Source organism: Acinonyx jubatus, chromosome D4 (assembly GCF_027475565.1).
Source record: "Acinonyx jubatus isolate Ajub_Pintada_27869175 chromosome D4, VMU_Ajub_asm_v1.0, whole genome shotgun sequence".
Taxonomy (NCBI): domain Eukaryota; kingdom Metazoa; phylum Chordata; class Mammalia; order Carnivora; family Felidae; genus Acinonyx; species Acinonyx jubatus.
The window spans coordinates 77,995,025-78,017,672 of NC_069391.1; the positions used below are offsets into that span (position 1 = coordinate 77,995,025).

The 22,648-nt window shown below is 38.6% G+C and overlaps 1 protein-coding gene across 1 annotated transcript; it reads left to right on the forward strand.

The window, feature by feature from the left end:
- Positions 1 to 14,970: 14,970 nt before the first annotated feature.
- Positions 14,971 to 15,788, forward strand: LOC106967073 (ATP synthase F(0) complex subunit C2, mitochondrial-like). The gene has a single exon (XM_053204271.1). The coding sequence runs from the start codon at positions 15,124 to 15,126 to the stop codon at positions 15,733 to 15,735; it is 612 nt and encodes a 203-aa protein (XP_053060246.1). The 5' UTR covers positions 14,971 to 15,123; the 3' UTR covers positions 15,736 to 15,788.
- The last annotated feature ends 6,860 nt before the right edge of the window (positions 15,789 to 22,648 follow it).

Consider the following 22,648-nt stretch of genomic DNA (forward strand, 5'->3'; position numbering starts at 1 on the left):
TAAATTATCTCTTTTAAGTTTGTGGTATATGACGGGATAGCGCTACCTGAAAAAAAGTACTCAAAACAATTAGGCTTTTTTCTTTTTGCTAACACCATATGTACTCTGATTCTTTTTAAATTCTTTTCCTGTGCGATTTATCATATATAAAGAAGATTTTATAAGCTACAAACTTATGTGTCCATGTATGTGTATATGTAGGTAGATACTCTATTCTGCTCCATCTATATCTTGATCTTTTTCTTAACCAGCACCAGAGACTCTTAAATTCTAAAGTTCTGTCCTGCATGTGGATATTAGAGAGGATGATCCCAACATCGTCAAGTCTCTCTAGACCAAGACACTTTGATGATATTTAGCAGTTAGGAAACAGCTAGTCACATCTCCCAGTATGGCATGATAATTTATGGAACAAGTCTATAATAGGTATTGGGGAGTTTTAGTCATTATGAAAAAATAGATGACAGAGTTACAAAAGGGCCTGAGTTGCAATACTGTGTATCTGTTCTATAGTGGCTATTAATTTTCCTTTGACTCATTTGATATTAAAAGCTTATAGTTCCAGATTAAAAAATAAACAGCCTTAAATTTAATCTACACGTATGTATCCGCAAGTTAATCAGTCCATGTTAAGTGCACCTACTAGGTTTATTTCAAGGATTTCAAGTAATGCTGTCAATGAAGAATCTAAGATAAATATATGGGTGTAATGAATGTTTATAGGCAGTGATGAACAGGTCCATTCCTAGTTCAAAAAATGGAAGAAATTAAAATGCTAAATGGAAAATTCTAAATAATATTTTGTTACACATACAGCATTGTCCTAAGTTCTAGGGTGTAAGATTAATCCTGTTGGCAAGAGTCTAAGAATCAGGTTGGAAAAATGGACTGTCCTTCATATATGAAAACTTCAACAACCAACTAAACCTGAATAGTAAATGTTTAATGAACAGGATTGTTCTTTAGAGGGAGAGGTGTTGACCAAGAGACGGGGGCCATCGGGAAGGACTTTATTGAAGCCCTAAAACAGAGTAACACTCGCATAGGAGATGCAAAATGGTATTCCAGACATGGGAAGTGTCACTAGCCAATATAGAGAGACTAGAATGTTCATAGAGGACTTGCCGATTGTAACTTCAAATTATATGCAAAATATGTACACTTGTGTTACAGAAATATATGCGGTATATGCTTATGCCATTGTAGGGATCTTCTGTGGGTATATGGACTAGCTGAGCCTTGTAAACTGGATGAGGAAGTGATATCCCTTAGGCAGTAATGATATCAGGCTTCTGCTCATCCAATTTTAATAACTTTTTATAATGTTTATCAAACCATGCTTTTGTTAGTTGTCCATCTAGTGTTCCTTTAGAAACACCTTGGTATATTAGCCATCATCCTAGATCCCTGAAGGTTTAGTATTGCCCTTGCTGTCTGCTATTCTGGAATCCTGTTGTGCCCACTGACAACAGTTCTCTAACGATATTATCTGTCATCAACCTTGCTGAGCTGCTCAAACATGCCAGTAACCCCATCACGAGCATATTCTTTATGAGCTTAGTGATGACAGCATTTCTCTGGCCCTTCCAAGAGCATTCTCTGGGTTCCAAAGAACCCAGCCAGTTGGTGGGCTCTAAGGGTTATACAATAGAACCATTCTAGCATATTCACTCCTCTGAGCCTTTTGATCTTGTCCTCAAAACTCTGCCATGGCAGTTCTGTCATTTAAACTTAATTTAATATGAGTCTTTGTCCCCCCACAAGCTTCTTGCAACCATCCCAGCAGTATATTAGGACCATTCCAGGTGCTCTCATCAGTCATGGGAGAATGCTCTCTTATTGGCCAATTCTCCTTTATTAAGCTTATTTTTCACCACCCCCACCCCCTGCCCCAGTCCAATGCTATCAAGATCTACTTCCTGGCATGCTCTCCCAACCCATAATTTCTTTTGCTACGGTTAATCACGTACTGAAATTCCTTTGGTGAATAATTCCTTTTTTCCTCCAGCAAGAAAGCATTTCCCCAGCTGGCCCCTGCTGAGATGTGATCCTAGTTGCTGAACTAGAAGACAGGAGAGGAAGTGGGTCAGATTTTGAAGAGAACAATTATTATCTTCCAAGGCATCTGTCTCAGTTGATGTTTTGGCATGGTCTTCAGGCAAGAGGAGGCTGCTTCAGCAAAACAAAGTAGTCCCTACCTACAGCTCCAGAGGGACCCTCTGGGGGTCCCCCTTCTTGAGTACATCCATCCATATGTCTCCATTCAATGCCTTAAGCCATGCTTCTTTCCTATCAGGGTTTTGATTTTAGCATTAAAGACTTGCCAAGGTTGTGAATTCAGTGTGCATTATACTCCTATTTTTACAATAAAGTGCATGTTAAATAATAGAAATAATAGAAAATAGAAAATAAAAAATGGATTTTATGTATTTATATACAAATAATTTTGTATGTTAATATATGTATATATTTCATTATTATTTACATATTACTATAGTAAATATATAACTATATTACATATAGTTATATAATATAAATATATAAGTATATATTTACACAGAAATGTAAATATATAAATAAAAATAAATATATATTTTTATGTATATATATATATATATAAAATAATTTTAATGTTCTTTAATGAATTATAATTTAATAATATTATATATACATAAATTGGTTTCTGCCCTGGGGTCCTGACACAGAGCTCCTAAAACTTTGATTTCCTAAGTGATAAGAGCACTAGGAGCATCGTTTGTTCTAACCTTTGTTCTTTGAAACCGGTTCCTGACGGGGCTCCCAAATCCCTTGGAATTTACTAGGTGACAGCAGTATCTTCCTTCTGATGAGGTGACTCCTGGTGAGCTGCTAGATAGGGTTGGTCACCAGAAAGACCCAGCCATGATTAGAAGCTTGGAGTCTTCAGCCTCATTCCCCATTCTCCAGAGAGGGCAGAGGGGCTGGAAATGGAGTTAATGATAGATCATTCTGATGTGATAAAGCCTCCATAAAAATCCCACCAGGATGGAGTTCAGAGAGCTTGCCTGTCCGTGAACACACAGAGGTGCTGGGAGAGTGGTATACCAGAGAAGGTACCTCCCACATACCTTGCCCACACGTCTCTTCCATCTGAACATTCGTCTGTGTCCTTTACTAAATCTTTTATTGTCTAATAAACTATTAAACGTGACCATGTATTTCTCTGAACTCTGTGGACTAATCTAACAAATAATAAAGTCCAAGGGGGAGGAGGCTCTGGGAACTTCTGATTTGTAGCCAAAGTGGACAGAAGTTGTGGGCAACCTGGGGACCTACTACGTGCAATTAATTGGCACCTGAAGGAGGGGAGAAAGTGTTGGGGGCTAAGCATTTAGTGTGTGGGATCTGGTGCTATCTCCAGGTAGATGGCATCAGAATTGAGTTAAATTGCACTTCATCCAGTTAGCATCAAAGGGAATTCGTTTGTGTGGAAAAACCCCACACGTCTCACACATCTGGTGTCAGAGCATTGTGAGTACAGGGGTCATGTGAGAAGGAAAGAGAGACACCCGGGAGGAAGAGTGGGTTTTCCCTGTCCTGTGCATCATCCAAGCACCAGCTCCATCTGCCCTCTGGTGACAGAAATTGCGGATTTCTTGAAATGCTTTCCTGGAGGCTAACTTGCACCCGGTGCCCCTGGTTTGCGATCAACCCATCTGAGCATGCCAGTTTTCTTCCTCAAAATAACAGCGGCACTTAGCAACAGCCAGCACAGTCCTTTTCATTGCTGACCACCCCCCCCCCCATACCTCTGAAATGCTCAGTATCAGGGTGGCTCCTGCCACCTGTATCCTATCCCACCTTGGCACTGGTGAACGTTCTACCAATTGTAACGTCAGGGTGAGCGGGAGGTTCTTTAAGTTATTCATCTACAACAGTGGGATCCCTGGTACCATCCAGCTGGCAAGTAATCCAGTTCCAGAATCACATCCTAAGGGTATGCTTCTGAGAGGGGACAGGATACGGGACCCCAAAACATGCCACTTCAGGGTGTGGATTATCTTGAGCTGAAGGCAATCAAGGCCTAAAAGACTTAAGGTTGTTTCTTTGCTTTTACCTCTTCCTTAACTGCCTAAAAGAATTTAGACGCCCTATACCAGAAAGAGAACTATTACCAGAGATAACGTTTTATCAGAAAGACTTATCAGCTTGATGGCATGGCAAATACTTGTTTACCAAATACTTGTTCTTCCCATCTTCCTGTGAACCATCTTCCTTCCCTTTGAATCCCAAAGCCCCGTCCCTTCTCCTTGGCTCAGGAAGACAAATAAGCCTCAGTGGCTTGACTGCCTGACAGCCTGATGTCTTTGGGGTTTCCATACCTATGAAATTAAAGGGTTTTTTCTCCCCCTCCTCTGAAATTATCTATTTTCAGCTGGGTTTCTGAATTAGTTTCCTAGAGCTGCCATACCAAAATTTCACAAAATTAGTGGCATTAAAAAAAAAGAAGAAAAATAAAAATAAAACAAAACAGAAGTTTTTTTGTCTCACACTAGCAGAGGCCAGAATTCCAAAATCAAAGCGTTAGGATGGGTTCCTTCTGGGCGCTCAGAGGGAATTTGTCCCGTGCCTGTTTCCTGGCTTCTGGTGATTTTCTGGCAATCTTTGATATTCCCTGCCTTATGGACACATCACTCCACTCTCTTCACATGGTTCTCTCTCCGTTTGTCTCTGCAGTTACATGAGATTCTCCCTGTGTGTCTCTGTCTCTATCTCTGTGTTCCATGTTTCCCTCTTCTTATAAGGATGCTGATCATATTGGGTTTAGGGCCAGGGTTGGACACTATGGCCTCATCTTAACTTGAGCACGTCTACAAAGACCCTACTTCCAAGTAAGTTCACATTTACACATTAGGATTTCAGCATATTTTTGGGGAGATACACTGCAACCCCTAATGATGTCCTAAAGACAAATAAAGTTAATTCTTGTGATGAGATTTGTGCCTAAGTGGTTTATTAGCATATATTCGCAAGAAAATATAGTGGGAGAGTAAGGAAATGGGTAAGGGAGGAAGGGAAGAAGACCAATCAAGAGCCATTATCAAGCTCTGCAGATAACTTTTGCTCATTCCAGTCATGGAGTTCCGGGCTCTGAGTATAGAGGCGAAACTAGACTGTTTTCATCTCTGCACCCATCACTCACTCGTTCAGAGCTATGGCTGGTAGAATGTAAATATTCCAGGCATATTTAATTCTTGTTTGTATAGGAAAAGTAGCTGTGACAGCTGAAGAAAGCTGTTATGGGCTGAATTATGTCCTCCAAAATTCACATGTTGAAGTCTTAAGCCTCAAGACCTCAAGATATGACTGTATTTGGAGATAGGGCCTCTGAAGAGGTTAATTAAGGTAAAATGAGATCATCCCTAGTTCAATATGACTGGTGTCCTTATAAGAAGAGATTAGTACACAGACTGCACATGGACAGCGGGACAGCCATGTGAACAGACACAGCAAGAAAGTGACCATCTACCAGCCAAGGAGAAAGGAACTCACAAGAAGCCAAACCTGCTGGCACCTTGATCTTGGACTTCAGCCTCCAGAACCTTGAGAAAATAAATTTCCGTTGTTTAAGCCACCTGGTCTGTGGTGTTTTGTTAGCGCAGCCCTAGCAGACTCATGCTGCCAAACACGTGCGTGCAGGGTCGTGAAGTGAGAGCACAATGTGGGCAACTGTGCGTGGAGTGGAAGATAAATCTGAGTGCATGTGGACAGAGCATCCATGGTGTCTGCTTTGGCCTGGGGCCCTGACTGCCATTTCTACAATGTGTGCTTCCTGCCCCTAAAACTTTGGCTTTTGCTCCATTAGACATTCTGGTTTCCAGAAAGGACATAATAGAGGTTCTAATGGAACCTGAAGGTGTGACTCATCCTTTGTCAGTGTGGGCTCTGAGACATTTACTAAGGCTTGCTTTTCTATAATGGAGGCATAAACACATATATCTGGATCTTGGGAGATTCAGTTAAATGGATCTTATATTTCTTCACCCGGAGATAACAATGGATGGGTTGATGCAGCAATGGTGTAGGATGAGGGAAATGTATAGCCATATTTGAGGCATTATTATCTACAGATCGGAGAATACACTAAATAATCACACAAGACAGAACTTCTTTGCTTCCATAAAGGACTCATTGTAAGACTCAAATTACAGTCTACTAGGTTAAATCGAATTCGATGTTTTTGTTTCCAACTCTAATTAGTGTGTGTCACTGAAAAGGCATTCTACTATATAACACAATATTGACAATGCAAAGTTGATCTTACTTTAGCCATTTCTAATCATAGCTCTCTTGCTGGCACAATTTTTAACTTTACTTGAGGTTATAATTGTATATTTTCATTCCCTATGATAAAGATTTACTATGGATGTGTAACTCCAAAGTTAAATTACATTTTAAGTATCTTATTATACATTTAAAGAGGTAACTCAGCTCTCAAACTTTTGAGAGTAAGATATAGAAGTTGAGTTCCTTTTTCAGAAAAGGGAACAAAATAGTAAATGTAATATTATAATGCTGTTCTTTTTCAAATTAGGAATACTTTGAGTAAATGTGTACAGAATTGGGCATTTATATTTTTGATTCTGTCAAACAGAACAATGAATGTGAAATCACTTGGTATAATTTTTAATCATAGAAATTAAACTTTTTGCATAGGACTTTATAAGCGGTATAAGAAAATTACAGCTTATCGCCAGGATGAATCCATTTAGACCCATTGTTTATAGCCATCTAATGGAAAATATTTTATAATAACTCAACCTATGCTATAATAATCTTCAATGTATTTTCAAAGCTAAAATAAACATCTAAATACATTTTACAATATGTTCTATATGAATAGTTATTTTGATGTTAGTTTAACAAATGGTTTATTCATACCCAGTGTTAATTGACTTCTAAATCTATTAATTAAAATAGCAGAATTCCATATTTTAATACAAATATAGGGACAATTTTCCTCCCAGGGAGCCAAGTTAAGACAAAGATATTAACTTCTCAACTCAGCCAACCTCCGGTGAACACATATAGGAAATAATGGATTAAACAAAATTCTTAAAACTGAATAACATACAGGGCATTCGTTCGTGATGGAAGATGGAACAAGAATTGCATAACTCTCACATAATTGGACAAGCTATGGACTGATGGTGGAAATATTTTGTAAAAACACAAATTAGTATACTAATACTATCTCATTTAAACCTACTCTCACTCATCCCTACCGTCATCCTCATTTTCTCTGACCTGCAGCACCTCTCTCTTATTCTTCATCCCTCAATATCTCTGGTTGTCCATGGGCGAAACCACAGAGTCCAGTGGCTGGGAATAGTTACTCAGAGGACAGACATCCACCTACCTTCTCATCTAGGCAACCAATAGCAATCAGCCAGGCAGTAATTAGGGTACTGAAGATATACGTGTGAACAAAAATCCACTCACCTGTCTTCATCAACATCATATTTTCATTGGTGTGATAGACATAAGTAAATTAAGAAGCAAATAACGAGGGGTCCCTGGGTGACTCAGTTTGTTGATTTCAGCTCAGGTCATGTATCTATTGACTCTTGATTTCAGCTCAGGTCATGATCCCAGGGTCATGGGATTGAGCACCACATCAGTCTCCATGGTCAGCACAGGGCTTAAGATTCTCTCTCTCTCTCTCTCTCTCTCTCTCTCTCTCTCTCTCCTTCTGATCCTTTTCTCCTCTTGTGCTCGCTTTCTCCAAAAAATAAAATTAAAAAAAAGTAAATAACTAATGATCTTAAAATCTTGAATTTTATGGTGCAACTTTGAGTAAGTTATTTAACCTACTAAGCCTGATAATATTGTTTACAAATTGTGTGTGTGTGTGTGTATACACACACATATATACACACATACATATGTACATAACCTTCTTTGAGATGTGTGTTATATAATATTACCTATATTATATATAATATAATATGTTATATATAATTAGTCTGTATTAAAAGGGAATTATAACTCACAATTAGACTGGGCAAAGAGCCTTATGTAGACAGAAATCAAGCTCATGGAACTAAACATTCCTTACTCAGATTTTGGGTACAAATTGCCTCTGTTGACATGATCAATTATAAAGAAGTATATGAATTATGGATAATCCAGTGAACAAAGAACCTTGTTATCTGACGGGTTGGACTGAGGCAGTTTCCCCAGAAAAAATTAAAACGTGTCCTGTTCTTCATCGTTGGTTGCAGATTCTTTCTCTATCTTTCCTGACATTCAGTGTGAATGTGATCAAGACTCTCCAATGTATTCAATCATTTTACTAAGGAGACCATCATTTTGTGTTAACTCCAAATCTCAGAAACCTTAATTTTAAAAAAAGGTATTAAAATCATAACTGTATCTACTGTGTGAAATGATGTCCACAGATTTTGTCTTTTATTAATCATTGAGCTTCTGAATTACCTCAGAGTTCTTTCTTTTCCTTTGAAATTCCAACCAATCTGAGAGCTCTTAGAGGAGAGAAGGAGCCCCTTGTCTCACGCAGGTATGAAAGTCAGCCTTTGCTTGCTGACTCTCTACACAGTGGAAAGCTTTGTTTCTTCCGCTTTATCTCAAAAGCTTGTTGTGATGTTAAAATTAGATAATCCGTGCAAAATTCTTTGTACGCTGCTGAGTATATAGTAAATGATCAATAAATGTTAGCTACTATTATTATCTGATCCCTTTCTCTATCTTACTGGGCTTACCGTAGTTTTGAATCTTAACACTTTTTTGCCTTGTTATAGTTACAATAGCATCCCAAAAGGTTTTTCCATGTATAATATAACCTACTCCACCTTCCATACATGTTATGACTTGCCACCAGATTAAATATCCTGATTAATAACTCTGGAATTTCTGGAATTTGGGTTCCTGATCAAATGTCTTTCATAATTTCGCACCTTAATCAGGCATTCAGCACCTGCCACCACCTCAATCCACTTTGCCTTTCTTTATTTTATTTTATTTTTTTAATGTTTATTTCTGAGACAGAGAGAGACAGAGCATGAGTGGGGGAGGGGCAGAGAGAGAGGGAGATAAAATCCGAAGTGGGCTCCAGACTCTGAGCTGTCAGCACAGAGCCCGACACGGGGCTCGAACTCACGACCTGTGGGATCATGACCTGAGCCAAAGTCAGTCACTCAACCAACTGAGCCACCCAGGCGCCCCCACTTTGCCTTTCTTTAAAAAAAAAGTTTATCTATTTAATGTAGAGAGAGAGAGAGAGAGCGTGTGTAGGGGAAGGAGGATCAGAGAGAGAGAGGGAAACAAGGAATCCCATGCAGGAACCATGAGATGATGACCTGAGCCGAAATCAAGAGTCTGATGCTTAAGTGAGCCACTCAGGTGCCCCCACTTTGTCTTTCTAATTTTAGTTTCCCTTATGCTTTTACTGAACACTATATTCTGGTGCAAACAACTTGTTTGCTGTTCTCTTAAGTGACTCAACATTTCCTTTCTACCCACTCAATGCCTCATCCCCAAACGGCCCACATCCATAGCCCTCATCCTCCAAATGTCTCTTCCTCATAATCTACTCCTCTGAAAGCACATTTTCTCCCTTCTTTTACTTTCCTTATAGTCCTTATCAGTTCCTACCTCTCACTTTCTAGCATTGTTATTTGTGTACCTGCTTTATCTTTTCTAGTAGAGTGTAGGTCCTTAAAGGAAGAATCCATATCTGGTTCATATTTTCATTCCCAAAGTACCCACACTGAGTAAATATTTGTTGGTTAAATGAATGAATTAACTTTCCAGTTCTTCAGGCTAGAAGGTTATACATTTAACCAGCAGTTTAAACATCAAATATGAATCATATTTTACTACAAGGCTGGCTTCTCAACCAGAGAGGTGCTGACTTAAAATTTGTGATATGATTTCCAGAGAACAATGGAGACCACCCTGTTTCAAACTATCTTTCAACCCTCAATATCCTACTAGTAGAAAGCCACTAGGAGTTGATTTTCTTAGTCTTCTTGATGGCTTTAGGTCAGTTTAGGTTTCAAGAGACACCTACTTGCTGAATAAAATTGCTTGCTAGATTTCAGAACATGTAAGAGACAAGGAAAGGTAAAATGGCACTGAAGGTGGACACCAAATGGTGCAGAAGACACATTTTGCCTACAATGAACTTTTTAAATAGATAATCCTGTTTTAGTATTTGGCAGCAATCTAGTTTCTCAGTAGAATGTGTCATAGTTTACCCACCGTGAGCCTGACTACCAGCAACTTCCAAGAACCTGCCAAGGGCCAGAAACAGGAAGGTGTGGCTGTACCTGGAGATCATTGGAGGGAGTTCAAAGGCAGGAGAGAGTCAGTACGAAGTGGGGAATGGCAGGGCCAGGAAATAGAAGATGAGACTCGAGTAAATCATGTTGCTTCACCCATGCAAATTCAGAAGTCACTGCTGAGTCAAAGCAGACATAAGCACTCACATGGTACCTTGGGAAAATCCTCAGCCAAGGAAACAATGATGTTAAGTCAGGAAGAGAGAATCACTAAAGCAGGCTTGAGAGGGAAATAACCCTGTCAAACTGGAAGAAACACTGATAGTTGCACAGCAGCAAAGGAAATGCGTGAATAGGACCCACATGACCTCATGTTAGACATGGTATCGCTCCACCCTACTTGTACTCCTGCTTATTCCACACACAAAGGTCTTCAGTATGCCTTCAGGAATTGTTTTAATTATGACAGGCCCAGGCATCTCAGATTTCACTGACCTCAGACCATAGGGAAAAGAATACTAGAAACATCCCACTATTCCTAAAGGTAGGAAATACTGTCTTCCTAATCCTAAATCACGATGACAACAGTCCATCAACTTGGTTGGTGGAATATAATGACCATGAAACTTTCAGGTCATCTAACGTGCCTCACATGCATCTTAAGTCAGTTTTCAGCTACAATCGGGATATGGGGTCTTTGACCAGTGTTGTGCCAGGGTGTGTTCCCACGAGCTCACAAGAGTCAACTGTGCATATCTCTTCTCAAATCCGTGTTCGGTGAGTTTATGATGGTAGCTTGACATTGGCTATGGGGGGCAAATACTGCGAGCCTTGCATTTTTCTCACCCCTGGAGAGCTGGTTGTTAACCATTACAAGCACACCAGCACATTTGCACTGGTCTTTTTTTCCCACCAGTCCTCATTAGTGGTTTATTTCACTGCCCATGAAGCCATCTGGAGAAGCCACACCGTTGTCACTTTTCTTTTCTTTTTTTTTCTTTTGGGGGAGGGTTTCTCATTTAATCCTCCCAACAAATACGAGATAGAGTTTATCACCCTCACTTTCCTTTTTTTTTTTTTACTATTATTATTTATTTTTTTATTTAAAAATTTTTTTTAAATACGAAATTTATTGCCAAATTGGTGTCCATACAACACCCAATGCTCATCCCAACAGGTGCCCTCCCCAATACCCGTCGCCCACCCACGTTGTCACTTTTCTATGAGTTCAATAGTCGTGCCCAGAATATTGTTTCCAGATGTTTCAAAAATCTTCCAATCTTGGGATTGCCAGAACCCTCTTGGATTCCATGCAAAGATGGGGAGGATAACCTATCTCCACTCTTCATTTTGTCACCTGGGCTCTACGAAGTCTTAGCATTCCCATGGTTTCTCATCTATCTCACTGACTTCTCCATGGTATCTCAAGACGAATCCAGCAAGCCCTATAGGAGATAAACACTATTTCACCCCTTCTCTGATTTGTTTTACTCCTTAAGGGCCTCCTGCCAACTATGAAAATGTGTTTCTTTTTTCCTAGGGACAAAATAAAAAACTTGATGACAAGAGGGACAGATGGAGTCCAGCTTACCCGAAAAGCAAGGCTGCCATTTAAACTTATTTTTGAAAACTAGTTGTGCTAGATCTATCTTTTGCCTCCTTCCCCAGATTGGCGTTCCATCTTTTTTCATCCTGCTCTGTGTTCTGGGAAATTGGTACACAGAGGCTTCCTCACTGGCTCCCTTTCCCTGTAGCCTCCTGTAGAGTTAGGTCAAAGGAAAACGCTATCAGGAGATTTGGAAGTCATTGTTGAATGTCTTCTCCATACAGCTGTTCTGTCTGGGTTCTCATAACTATTCTCTCCCTTGTCCCTCTGACCCAGGGGGAAAAATAGCTCCTTGTTTGTTAACAGTCCCAGGAAGCACCACTATCCCTCACTGTCTTCCTAAAGCCTCACCTCTTATACCTTTTATTTTTTTTAATGTTTACTTATTTTTGAAAGAGAAAGAGCACACAAGTGAGGGAGGGGCAGAGAGAGACAGAGACACAGTATCCGAAGCAGGTTCCAGGCTCCGAGCTGTCAGCACAGAGCCCGACACGGGGCTTAAACCCACGAACCAGGAACCGTGAGATCATGACCTGAGCTGATCATGACCTTTTTTTTTTCTACCTTTAAAAAAAAAACCCAAACCTTCTCTATTAAAATCACATTAACTCTCCAGTTTGAGGGGCGCCTGGGTGGCTCAGTCGGTCAAGCGTCCGACTTCGGCTCAGCTCATGATCTCACGGTCCGTGAGTTGGGGCCCCGCGTCGGGCTCTGTGCTGACAGCTCAGAGCCTGGAGCCTGTTTCGGATTCTGTGTCTCCCTCTCTCTCTGACCCTCCCCTATTCATGTTCTGTCTCTCTCTGTCTCAAAAATAAATAAACGTTAAAAAAAAATTAAAAAGAAAAAACAACTCTCCAGTTTGAGTATGTTATCCTTTATTCTGCTGGCTTCCTGGCTGATATGCTATTCATACAAAAGCATAGCCCAATGAAGCTTAATGTTCTTCTCACTAAAGAAAGGTATTTCTATTTGGTATATTTACAAAACAACTCAAGTTGTTTCAGCAATTGAAAAGAATATTTGTGCCAAAGATAGCTGTTTATTTGACCTTAATTATTATATTTCTGCCCCACCTGTCATTTCATGAGATCTTGTCAGAGTTTATTAATTTTTTTTTAATGCATAACTCCGGGTGAAATAAATAAGTACTTGAAGAAAAAGTTAGGGATAATGAAGGAATATTAAGGACATGGAATCTTATAATACATGTAAAAATATTGTTGCTGCATATATTGGTGTGAGAAAAATCCAGTAATTTTATCAGAGTATGAAATAAATATACAGTGATGACTTGGAATAAGTTATACCTCACAAACATTCAGTTCAGTTACATGAAAGTGAAAATCTGGTGTGTAATTTTGATTTAATATGGGGAAGTGTTAGAAAATGCACTCTGGGGGCGCCTGGGTGGCTCAGTCGGTTAAGCAGCCGACTTCGGCTCAGGTCATGATCTCGCGGTCCGTGAGTTCGAGCCCCGCCTCGGACTCTGTGCTGATGGCTCAGAGCCTGGAGCCTGTTTTGGATTCTGTGTCTCCCTCTCTCTGACCCTCCCCCGTTCATGCTCTGTCTCTCTCTGTCTCAAAAATAAATAAACGTTAAAAAAAAATTAAAAAAAAAAAAGAAAAAAAAAGAAAATGCACTCTGATGTTAGCAGGACCTTGAGTCTCACATTATTTGGTTGAGTACATTCTGGAAAAATATTTTCCTACTCACCTATCTCAGAAAACCAACAAGTGGGACGATTCAAATGAGGAATTAACCAGGATATGTTTTAGACTGTCTCACCCTCTACCCCCCAGGCTGTCCTGACCCAGTCATCATACAAAGGTGCTGCTCTAAAGCTGAAGCAGTGTCCAGAGTAAGAAAGAAAAAGCACCCCCGCCCTGACCTGCAACCGGAGATTAAGCGCAAGGTGGTATGACATGACTGACTCATTGTGAAAATGTGGGAAAGGAAATATTATTTCATTATATGGTGTCCCAGTGACTACCCAGATTGTAAAACCTGTGTATTCAACTGAATAAGGATTATGGTACCTTAACATTTCCCTTCCTTATGACATGTTTTCTACTATCTTACTTAATCACTCTAAAGAATGTGCTCTCATAACTCTGTGTTTAAATGTAGTTAACAGATAACATGATAAAAATGGAAAACAAAACAAAACAAATAAGAACAAAAAAGAAAGAAAAAAGAAAATAGATTAAAAAAATGTGAATACATGAAAGGAAAGGCCTAACTTATTACCTTACCCATCCCATCCCCCAAAGAGCTTGACGTAATGATTTGAACAAAATAGGCCCTTGATACCTGTTTATTAAATTTAATGCAAATATTCAAAATAAAGTTAAAATCAGACTGGCTATTTCTGGAAAAGTTCCAAACTTAAGCATTTGGTTTTCTTTACACATAACAAAAAATTAATCTGCTGGTAGAATCTTGGCGACTCCAAGAAATCCAGTGAATCTCTCCAGATGCCCAAGATTACCTAAAAATATAGTCTTTAGAGCCATGACATAGGTAGTCATTGTCCCTGACACTCTCTTGCTGGAAATGTTCCTGATGAAATGCAATCTCATCCACCCTGTGTGACTAAAGCTATTAAAAGCAATGAAGAATATGGACAGGGTAAGCCATGATTAATTGCTTACTACAATGAAACTAATCCAAAATGTACATGAATCCTAAATTTAATGCTCATTATAAAAAAGGGATCTCTGCTATTTTAACACACCTACAAAGCCACCGATTCAAATATATTACCTTCCTAAAAATTTCCATTCATGAGCTCTCAACTCATGAACAGCAATAATTCTAGAGAAATTAAACAGTCTAAATTAATCAGGCATAAACCTTCCCAGGTTGTCATATTTATCTAGCATGAACAGTTCTAATGAGATCTAATCACACCGCTATATTTTTATTTAGAGTTGCATATAGAATGATAGGTTAAAATATTTTCTTGCTTCATTTGAGCATACAAAACAAAACAAGGCAAGAAACACATTCTTACGTATAAATCAAAACATCAGAGACCATTGAACCCAGAAGTGCCAGGACAAAGCTGAGAATCCGTACAGGGCCAAGGCTGTAGAAGTAGTTTCTGATAAAACTGAGGGGGTGATTCGAAGATAGAAATGGGAGAATTTGTAGCAAATTTGGTGATCTGGATTGGCCAAGGAAGACAGAAGACACCTGCAACCTAATTGAATTATTCGGGGTAAGACAGGCTATATGGTAGTTTGTAACAAAATAACCCCTGAACCCTTCTCTGTCTTCTCTGCACTGAAAATGTATACCTGTGCAAAGTTTGTCTCCACCCCCTTCTTCGTCAGGAGCACCGTGCTAAAATCACCAGAGACACTGACCGATGAGAGCCTCATCAGCCTGGCAGACCCAAATCTCCTGACCTCGCTTATTCCCAGCCATAGCTTCTCAACCAGCACCATTTTAAACGACATGGACATAGCAGCCAAGTTCACTGGGGCTGGGGCTTCCAAGGTAGGGGTGGCTGGCTCTGGGGCTAGAATTGGGACTATTTTGGGGAGCCTCATCATTGGTTATGCCAGGATCCCCTCTCTGAAGCTAAAGCTCTTCTCCTATGCCATTCTGGGTTTTGCCCTCTTGGAGACAATGGGGCTCTTTTGCCCGATGGTGGTCTTTCTCATCCTTTTTGTCATTGACAGAGTCATCTCCACCTCTCTGGGTCTTTCTCCAATGTCTCGTCTGCCCCGTATGTTCCCAGGCAGCCTGGGGAAAGTGATTGGCTCAGGGTTTGAAGAAGGAAGACAAATAAACACTGTATTAATAAGGGGGGAAATGACCCCAGAAAACTTAGGAGCTTAATATATAATAGTTGATTTCTTGGCCATCCAAGTAATATATAATTTGATAGCTCTCTAGAGCAGTGTTCATCCACTGATCCTTCAGATATCCAGGCTTTTTCTATTTTATAGCCTCACCATTGAAAATCCTTGGTTTCCAGGGTGGCTGTGTCAGGACAAAAAGAGAGCTGGGGAACATCTGGACCTTTCACTGTGGAGGGAGGCTCCAAAGTGGCATGTGTACTGAGGCACAGACCATAGACTTTGTCAAATATTGCATATGCTTTCCTCCATATCCCAGTCTCCATTTAGACTCCTTTGGGCCAGTGGGTTATGAGCAAAAATGGTGTGTCACCTCTGGGATGAAACATTGGGGGTGAGAGTCAGTATGGGGTTCTTCAAGCTTTTTCTCCCTCTGCTGTATGACTGCAGTTCCAAATGGTAGAACTACAAAAAAAAAAAATAAATAAATAAATAAAAAAAATAAAGAACCTTATCCTCAAGTAATTGGAAGGTAACTGCCCTAGGCAACTATCAGACCCATAGATGGCTTTGTGTGGGCAAGAGAGGAAGTAAAGTTGTACGTGCTAAATCTTGAGATTGGGAGTTTGTTTCCGCTAACATAACCCAGCTTATCTTTACAGATGCCCCAGGGAAGATAAGCTCTTCAGAACCAAGTCTTCCAATGGAGGGGGTTCTGTGGAACTATTTTCTAGAATCCTATTGTTGTTGACATAGGAGAGCTATAACTCAAAGTCACAACATCACATGAACAAGGATAATGTTATGGGACTAGAAATATGTCTATCCAGTTTAGAAGCAGCCATTCATTTTAAATGCAATGAAAGAGGTAGTTCTCCCAAGAACAGTTTTTATCTTACCCCTAATCATTTTTTCCCCACTGTTCCTTCAGGATCCATAAGAATCTGGGTAACATGGTTTTTAACTGATGGCCGGTAGATGTTTTCACAGAAGATCTGAGCGGCTGTTTTCTCACAGAGAAGAATAAAAAACACTGAGTGAAGAGACATTCAGGTCTTTTTATTAAAATAAGTCGTCCTATTGCCTTTTCTGACACATCAAAAATATGTTCAAGTGTATTTTGTAATTGAACAGGATATAGATTATAGAACTGTGAACTCCTAATCTCCTTATATTAAAAAAAAATGTTAGTATTTTTTTAATATATTAACTTTAGATGTGTTTTCAAATATTTAGAAGTAGAAAGGGCCTAACCCTCTCTAAGATTAGAAACAATTAGAAAGAGGGTGCAGAGAATGTAGAGTGGCCTCGAGAAGACAGTAGAAAGGCTTCTGTGTCATTCAACATCATCTATTTCAAGTTTGATTTCTAGGGATATACCAGAGAGAGCACTATTTTTAGCTGTTTATGATTTACCTGTCAATATTCTCACTATTCAGATATTGCCAATTAGCCTCATTAACGCCAGGTCAAAATCAGAGTCAGGGAACAGAGGGCATATCTGGGCCCCGAGGCATGACTTATCCCTTTAATCCACTCTCCTCCCCAGATAAAAATCTTTTCACAAAACAGTACTGATTTAAGCAATTTAGCTTATATTTGCACTACTCAAAAAATCAGGCTCTTTGATTCTCAGAATGAATGCCTCTTGGAGAATAACAGAGGGGAAAGTTGTATCTCAAGAACATTATTGGTAGCGTGAAGTAGCTAGTGTATTTTATAATTCTGAGATCTTTAACAACAGGGGAAAAAAAGCTGAAAGTTCTATAGGCACAGATTGAGTTTAGCTTGGGTCATGCCTCACACTTTTTGTATTTCCACCTGGATGATGGAGATCCGAAAGCCTGAGGTGTTTCCAACAAACAGAGTGAAGTCAACATAACCCATGCCACTCACTAACTAAATGTGCTTTCAGGCATGTTTGAAATAACGCAAAAGGTTAAAGGCAACAACATTTTTTTCTATGCACTGTTCTGGTAGAATTGCTTTCATCTGTCCCTGCTCAATGGCTATAAGCATCTTTCATCTGAGACATTGAAGTCTTGAGACATAGTAAGGAAGTGTTCATTGCAGGAGTATGTATTTTTGTCTTCATTACTGTGTGGGATTTGTTACCACATCTCTCATTTAGGGTTGGTTTGAAGTTAGACCTTGATCACTTCCAGATACCTTCCCATGAATGTTTTCCACCTGAGTGCACTTGTCTCTTTTGAAGTGCAAGAACTGGGAGTACCCTGGGTGAATGGATTTGGCATCAACAGAAAGCTGAGTTTTTTCAGGTGGCTCATTGGATAGAAAGAAAAGACTACAACTGTGGAAAAGGTATTTTTATTACACAACATGCAAATATTTGTATTAACTTGTAGAACAAGCTTGATAAAACACACCCCAAAGCAAGATAAATAACATACAAATAGCCTATTCTTTCTACTAATTCTAGCACAATAAAGAATGTTTTCAATTTCCTTATCATTACAGGGAGTATTCGAATAACAGCTTTTGTTGTTGTATTGATAAAATCTAAAGATGGCAATAATTGATATAATCTAAGGGTGATAAGAATAGGAATAAATCACATACAAAGAGGTGTTATACTGACATTAGTCAACAAAACATAATCTGTTTTCAAAAAAAATGAACATAATCTATTTATTATTGATAATGATAATAATAGCTACTTTTTAATGAATGGCTTAATAAATGTTTGGTGACAAATAGATTTTATTTAAAAAAATTTTTAACTACTTTATTGAGGTATGATTGACATACAAAAAATGGTATATAGTTAATGCCCACGACGTTTGGGTATAAGTATATATTTGTGCAAATATCACCACAATCTATGCCATAAACATGCCCATAACCACCAAAACGTTCCATATATATATATATGTTTAATTTTCCATTAGCCCATTTAATCCTCATACTGACCCTCAGCAGTCAGTAGGTATTGCTTTCACCAATTTACAAATGTGGAAAATGTACCCTGTAAGGAATACTCATTTGCCTGAAGTCAAACTGATTGAATGTTGTAGAGCTAGGAATGGGGCACAGGTTTTTAATACTTCAAAGACTCTTTATTTAACTATAATTATTATTATTATTTGCTTCTCAAACTTTAGAATATATTCAAAGAAAAAAAGTAAAAAAGTGTAAATATGTATGTTTGTATACATATACCTTATTTACAATAGAAATATTTTGAATTAAAATTTGTGAAGCATGTATCAATAAATAAAAATGTTTATAGTAGGATGGTAAGTGAAAAAAGCTCATTGTACAACACATAGTTGATTCGTAGCAATAAGTAGTAATTCTTCTCTGGACAGAGATTTGGAGACACATCAGTAAAAGAAAAAATATTTATAAAAGTGAAGTGTTTATAAGATTTAAGCATTTTAAGCTATCTTAACAGTGCTTTCACTGTCTTATATGTGGACAGTGGAACAAAAATAAATGCTAATTATCTTATTTTTAGAAATATAGTAATAGGAATTTTCATTCATACATTCAAATTAAAGCAAAAGTTTCAAAATAAAAAAAAAAAACCCTGTTCCTTTACTCTCTCCCTCGTGTCATGTTTCTTGTGAATCATCTTCTAGATTCTTAATGGTGAAAGGCTCACAGATATAAATTATCAATTGCAAGTTTAGACTAGTGTTTTGGAAAAGGGCACTCCACAATGGGTGGATTACCTAAACAACCTGAAGTGAGCTGAAGAAGGGCATCCACATCCTGGGAATTACAGTGACATTAAGGTGGAATAGAGGAGTATGGACAACTTCTGAGAAATAGGAGAGTCTTTGAAGGAACCAGATAAATAGCAAAAAAACGAGGGCCAAGACCTTGGAGAGAAGAGAGAACAGATATATTCAGTTCCTCTTTGCAAATTCACAAGCAGCAATGGAGAGGTCAAGATACCAAGGAGATATTTTATCTGTTTGTCTTATGGGGCTGAAGGAGAGGAGTGATGAGATACAGTTTGGGGACTCTTAGGAAAGAGAACTCTGGTAAACTTCCTTGCCTGTTAGCTTGAATTCTTATTTCCAAGAGCAATTTCTGAGGAATAGAGGTGAACTGGAAAGAGATCATGGAGGCCAAAGTGAAGCTTTATATCATGTCAATCTTTGGTTGGAACGAGGTAGTCATCTCCTACCCTAATAGCCTGCCAATGGCCAAATAAATCCACCATGGAGGCAATATCATCAAGAGACTTAAATTGTCACCTAAATGTATCATACTAAATTTCCAGCCTTTAATAACCAGATATGCTAGGGTACAAGACCAAGTAACTAAAAACCAAAAGAAAAAAGCTAGACAATAGAGAGACACAGAAGTTTTGGATGTTGAAATTTAAAATAGGTGAGAATAATAGTCTAAGAAATTAGATGGCAGAGATTTTCAATAGAATACTAGAAACCAGAAAAAAAGTCAAGTGAATATCTTCGAACAAAAAAAAAATAGCTAAGATTAAGAAATCAATAGTACTTTAATAACAGATTTTTACAAATGAAGAAAAGAGACAGGAACTGGGAGACAGGCCAAACAAAAATATCCCAAGGGGGTAATATGGATGGGAAAAAAATTGTGAAAACATACATTAGTGACATGGTGAAGAGGTCTAACATATTGTGAAATAAGAGTTCCAGAGAAGAGAGAGGGGGTGCTGCAATATTTGAGAATATAGTGAGCAACAATTTATCAAAACTCTTGCATGGCTTGGAAAAAGAGGATATATGTCCCAACTTATTTTATGAGGTTATTCTAATTTTGATATTAAAACCCAAGAAGAAAGACTACAGGAAATGAATATAGGCCCATCTCTTTTCTGAATATGTATGCAAAAATCACAAACAAAATGCAGGCACATTGAATGCAGAGATTAAAAAAAAGGATGATATCTATCATAACAAATTTGGGGTTATTCTGGGAATCCAACATAACACTCTAATTCACTAAATTAACAAAATGGGAGAGAAAAATTATCACAAATAGATGCAGATGTAATTTTATAAACTTTACATATACCCACGACACAGAAAACCTCTCAACAAAGTAGAAGTAGAAGAGAGGTTATTTACTATAATAAAGTTTATGTAAGGAAACACTACAGCAACCAGACATAATAGCAAAATATGGAAAGTTTTCCCTGAAATGAACAAGACGTGGAACAAAGGTGTCCATTATCACCATCGTTATTCAACATTGTCAGAGGTCCCAAGAAAATAAATGAAAGGCATATAAATTGCAGAGGAAGAGATAAAACATTATGAAATGCAGTTGACATGACAGTGCACACTAAAATTCACCCCCCCCTTAACTATGCCACCTATTATGATTTGTAAATGTATTTAGCAATGTTGTTGGGTCTAAGATAAAAAATATATAAAAAAATAAAAATAAAACCAGGTGTATGTTTCAGTAGAATTTTAGGACTGTATTCAAAGGTGAATCACAGAATTGTCGAAGTGGTGGCAGAATATAAATTTCAAAAAAAAAATGTAAGGAATAGAAGACATCGTGAGACATAAGCAATTTTTTACAACATAGAAAACATTCATTAACTAAGCCTTTGATGTGTCTCAGACACTGCATTGGACTTCAAAATGGTATGAAGTGAGGTAGGGGCGCCTGGGTGGTGCAGTCGGTTAAGCGTCCGACTTCAGCCAGGTCACGATCTCGCGGTCCGTGAGTTCGAGCCCCGCGTCGGGCTCTGGGCTGATGGCTCAGAGCCTGGAGCCTGTTTCCGATTCTGTGTCTCCCTCTCTCTCTGCCCCTCCCCCGTTCATGCTCTGTCTCTCTCTGTCCCAAAAAATAAATAAATGTTAAAAAAAAAAATTAAAAAAAAAAAAGAGCGTTGGGTTAAGAGATGTAACCAATTTCTGTAACTAGACACTATAATTAGTAGCTAAGATTAAAAATCAAAGACCTTGAACTAGCTAATAATTTTTTTTCATAAGCTGGAATTTGAAGGAGACTATATTTATAACATATTGGTATAAGTAAAAACGTGAGGCAGGAATCTTTGTTTTGTTCATGGATATAGCCCTTGAATCTGGTATAACACCCAACATGTAATAGTGCTCAAAGAATATCTGAGCTCCTCAGAATCTTACAAATTTCTAAACATTTTACTCAAATTAGATAAAAATGACAAGGACAAATATAGTTCTTATTTTGAGCCAGGTACGGTTTTAGGTGTTTCACTCATACAAATTCATTTAATTTGTATGAATTAGGTGCTTGTGAATTAGGTGCTATTTTTATTCCCATTTGATAGATGAGGAAACAGAAGCTGTAAGCAATGTGCCCAAGGTTACACAGCTAAGTGTAGGAGCTGGGATTTGAACTTAAACCAGCCGCCTCTGAGCAACGTGATCTTAAACAGTGTGCTGCACTGCCTCATCGGACCTTAGGAATGGTCTAATCTGAATTCAAGCCTCACCCAAGATCTCAAAGCATTATTGACACAGTATGTCAGATTAGATACTCATGCTTCCAATTCCCAGTGTCACATTCCTGCCCACTCTGTATTACACTGCAGCCCTTTACTTATTTATTTTTAATTTTATTTATTTATCTTGAGAGAGAGAGCTCACGTGCAAGCAGGGGAGGGGCAGAGAGAGAGGGAGAGAGAGGTAATCCCAAACAGGCTCCTCACCTTTAGCAAAAAACTCGCCGAGCAGCTCGAACTCACGAACCTTGAGATCATGACCTGAGCCAAAACTAGGAGTCACTCTCTTAACCTAATGAATGACCCAGGTGCCCCACAGTCCCAGTCCTTTAAAGGAAAGACTAACAATCCAGTCATGGGGAGGGCCAGAGGGAAGGGTGGTTAGAGATGTTTGTGCAGTTTTAAATAAATAATAGAATTAATGTAATGATATTTAACCATTTTTAAGGAGCTAGTCATTCAACCTGTTGGACACAACAGGGGTCAGATTAAACAAGAG

What these genes read in the sequence shown, in the direction of transcription:
- LOC106967073 (XM_053204271.1), top strand. Translation starts at nt 15,124, where the DNA reads ATGGTAGTTTGTAACAAAATAACCCCTGAACCCTTCTCTGTCTTCTCT.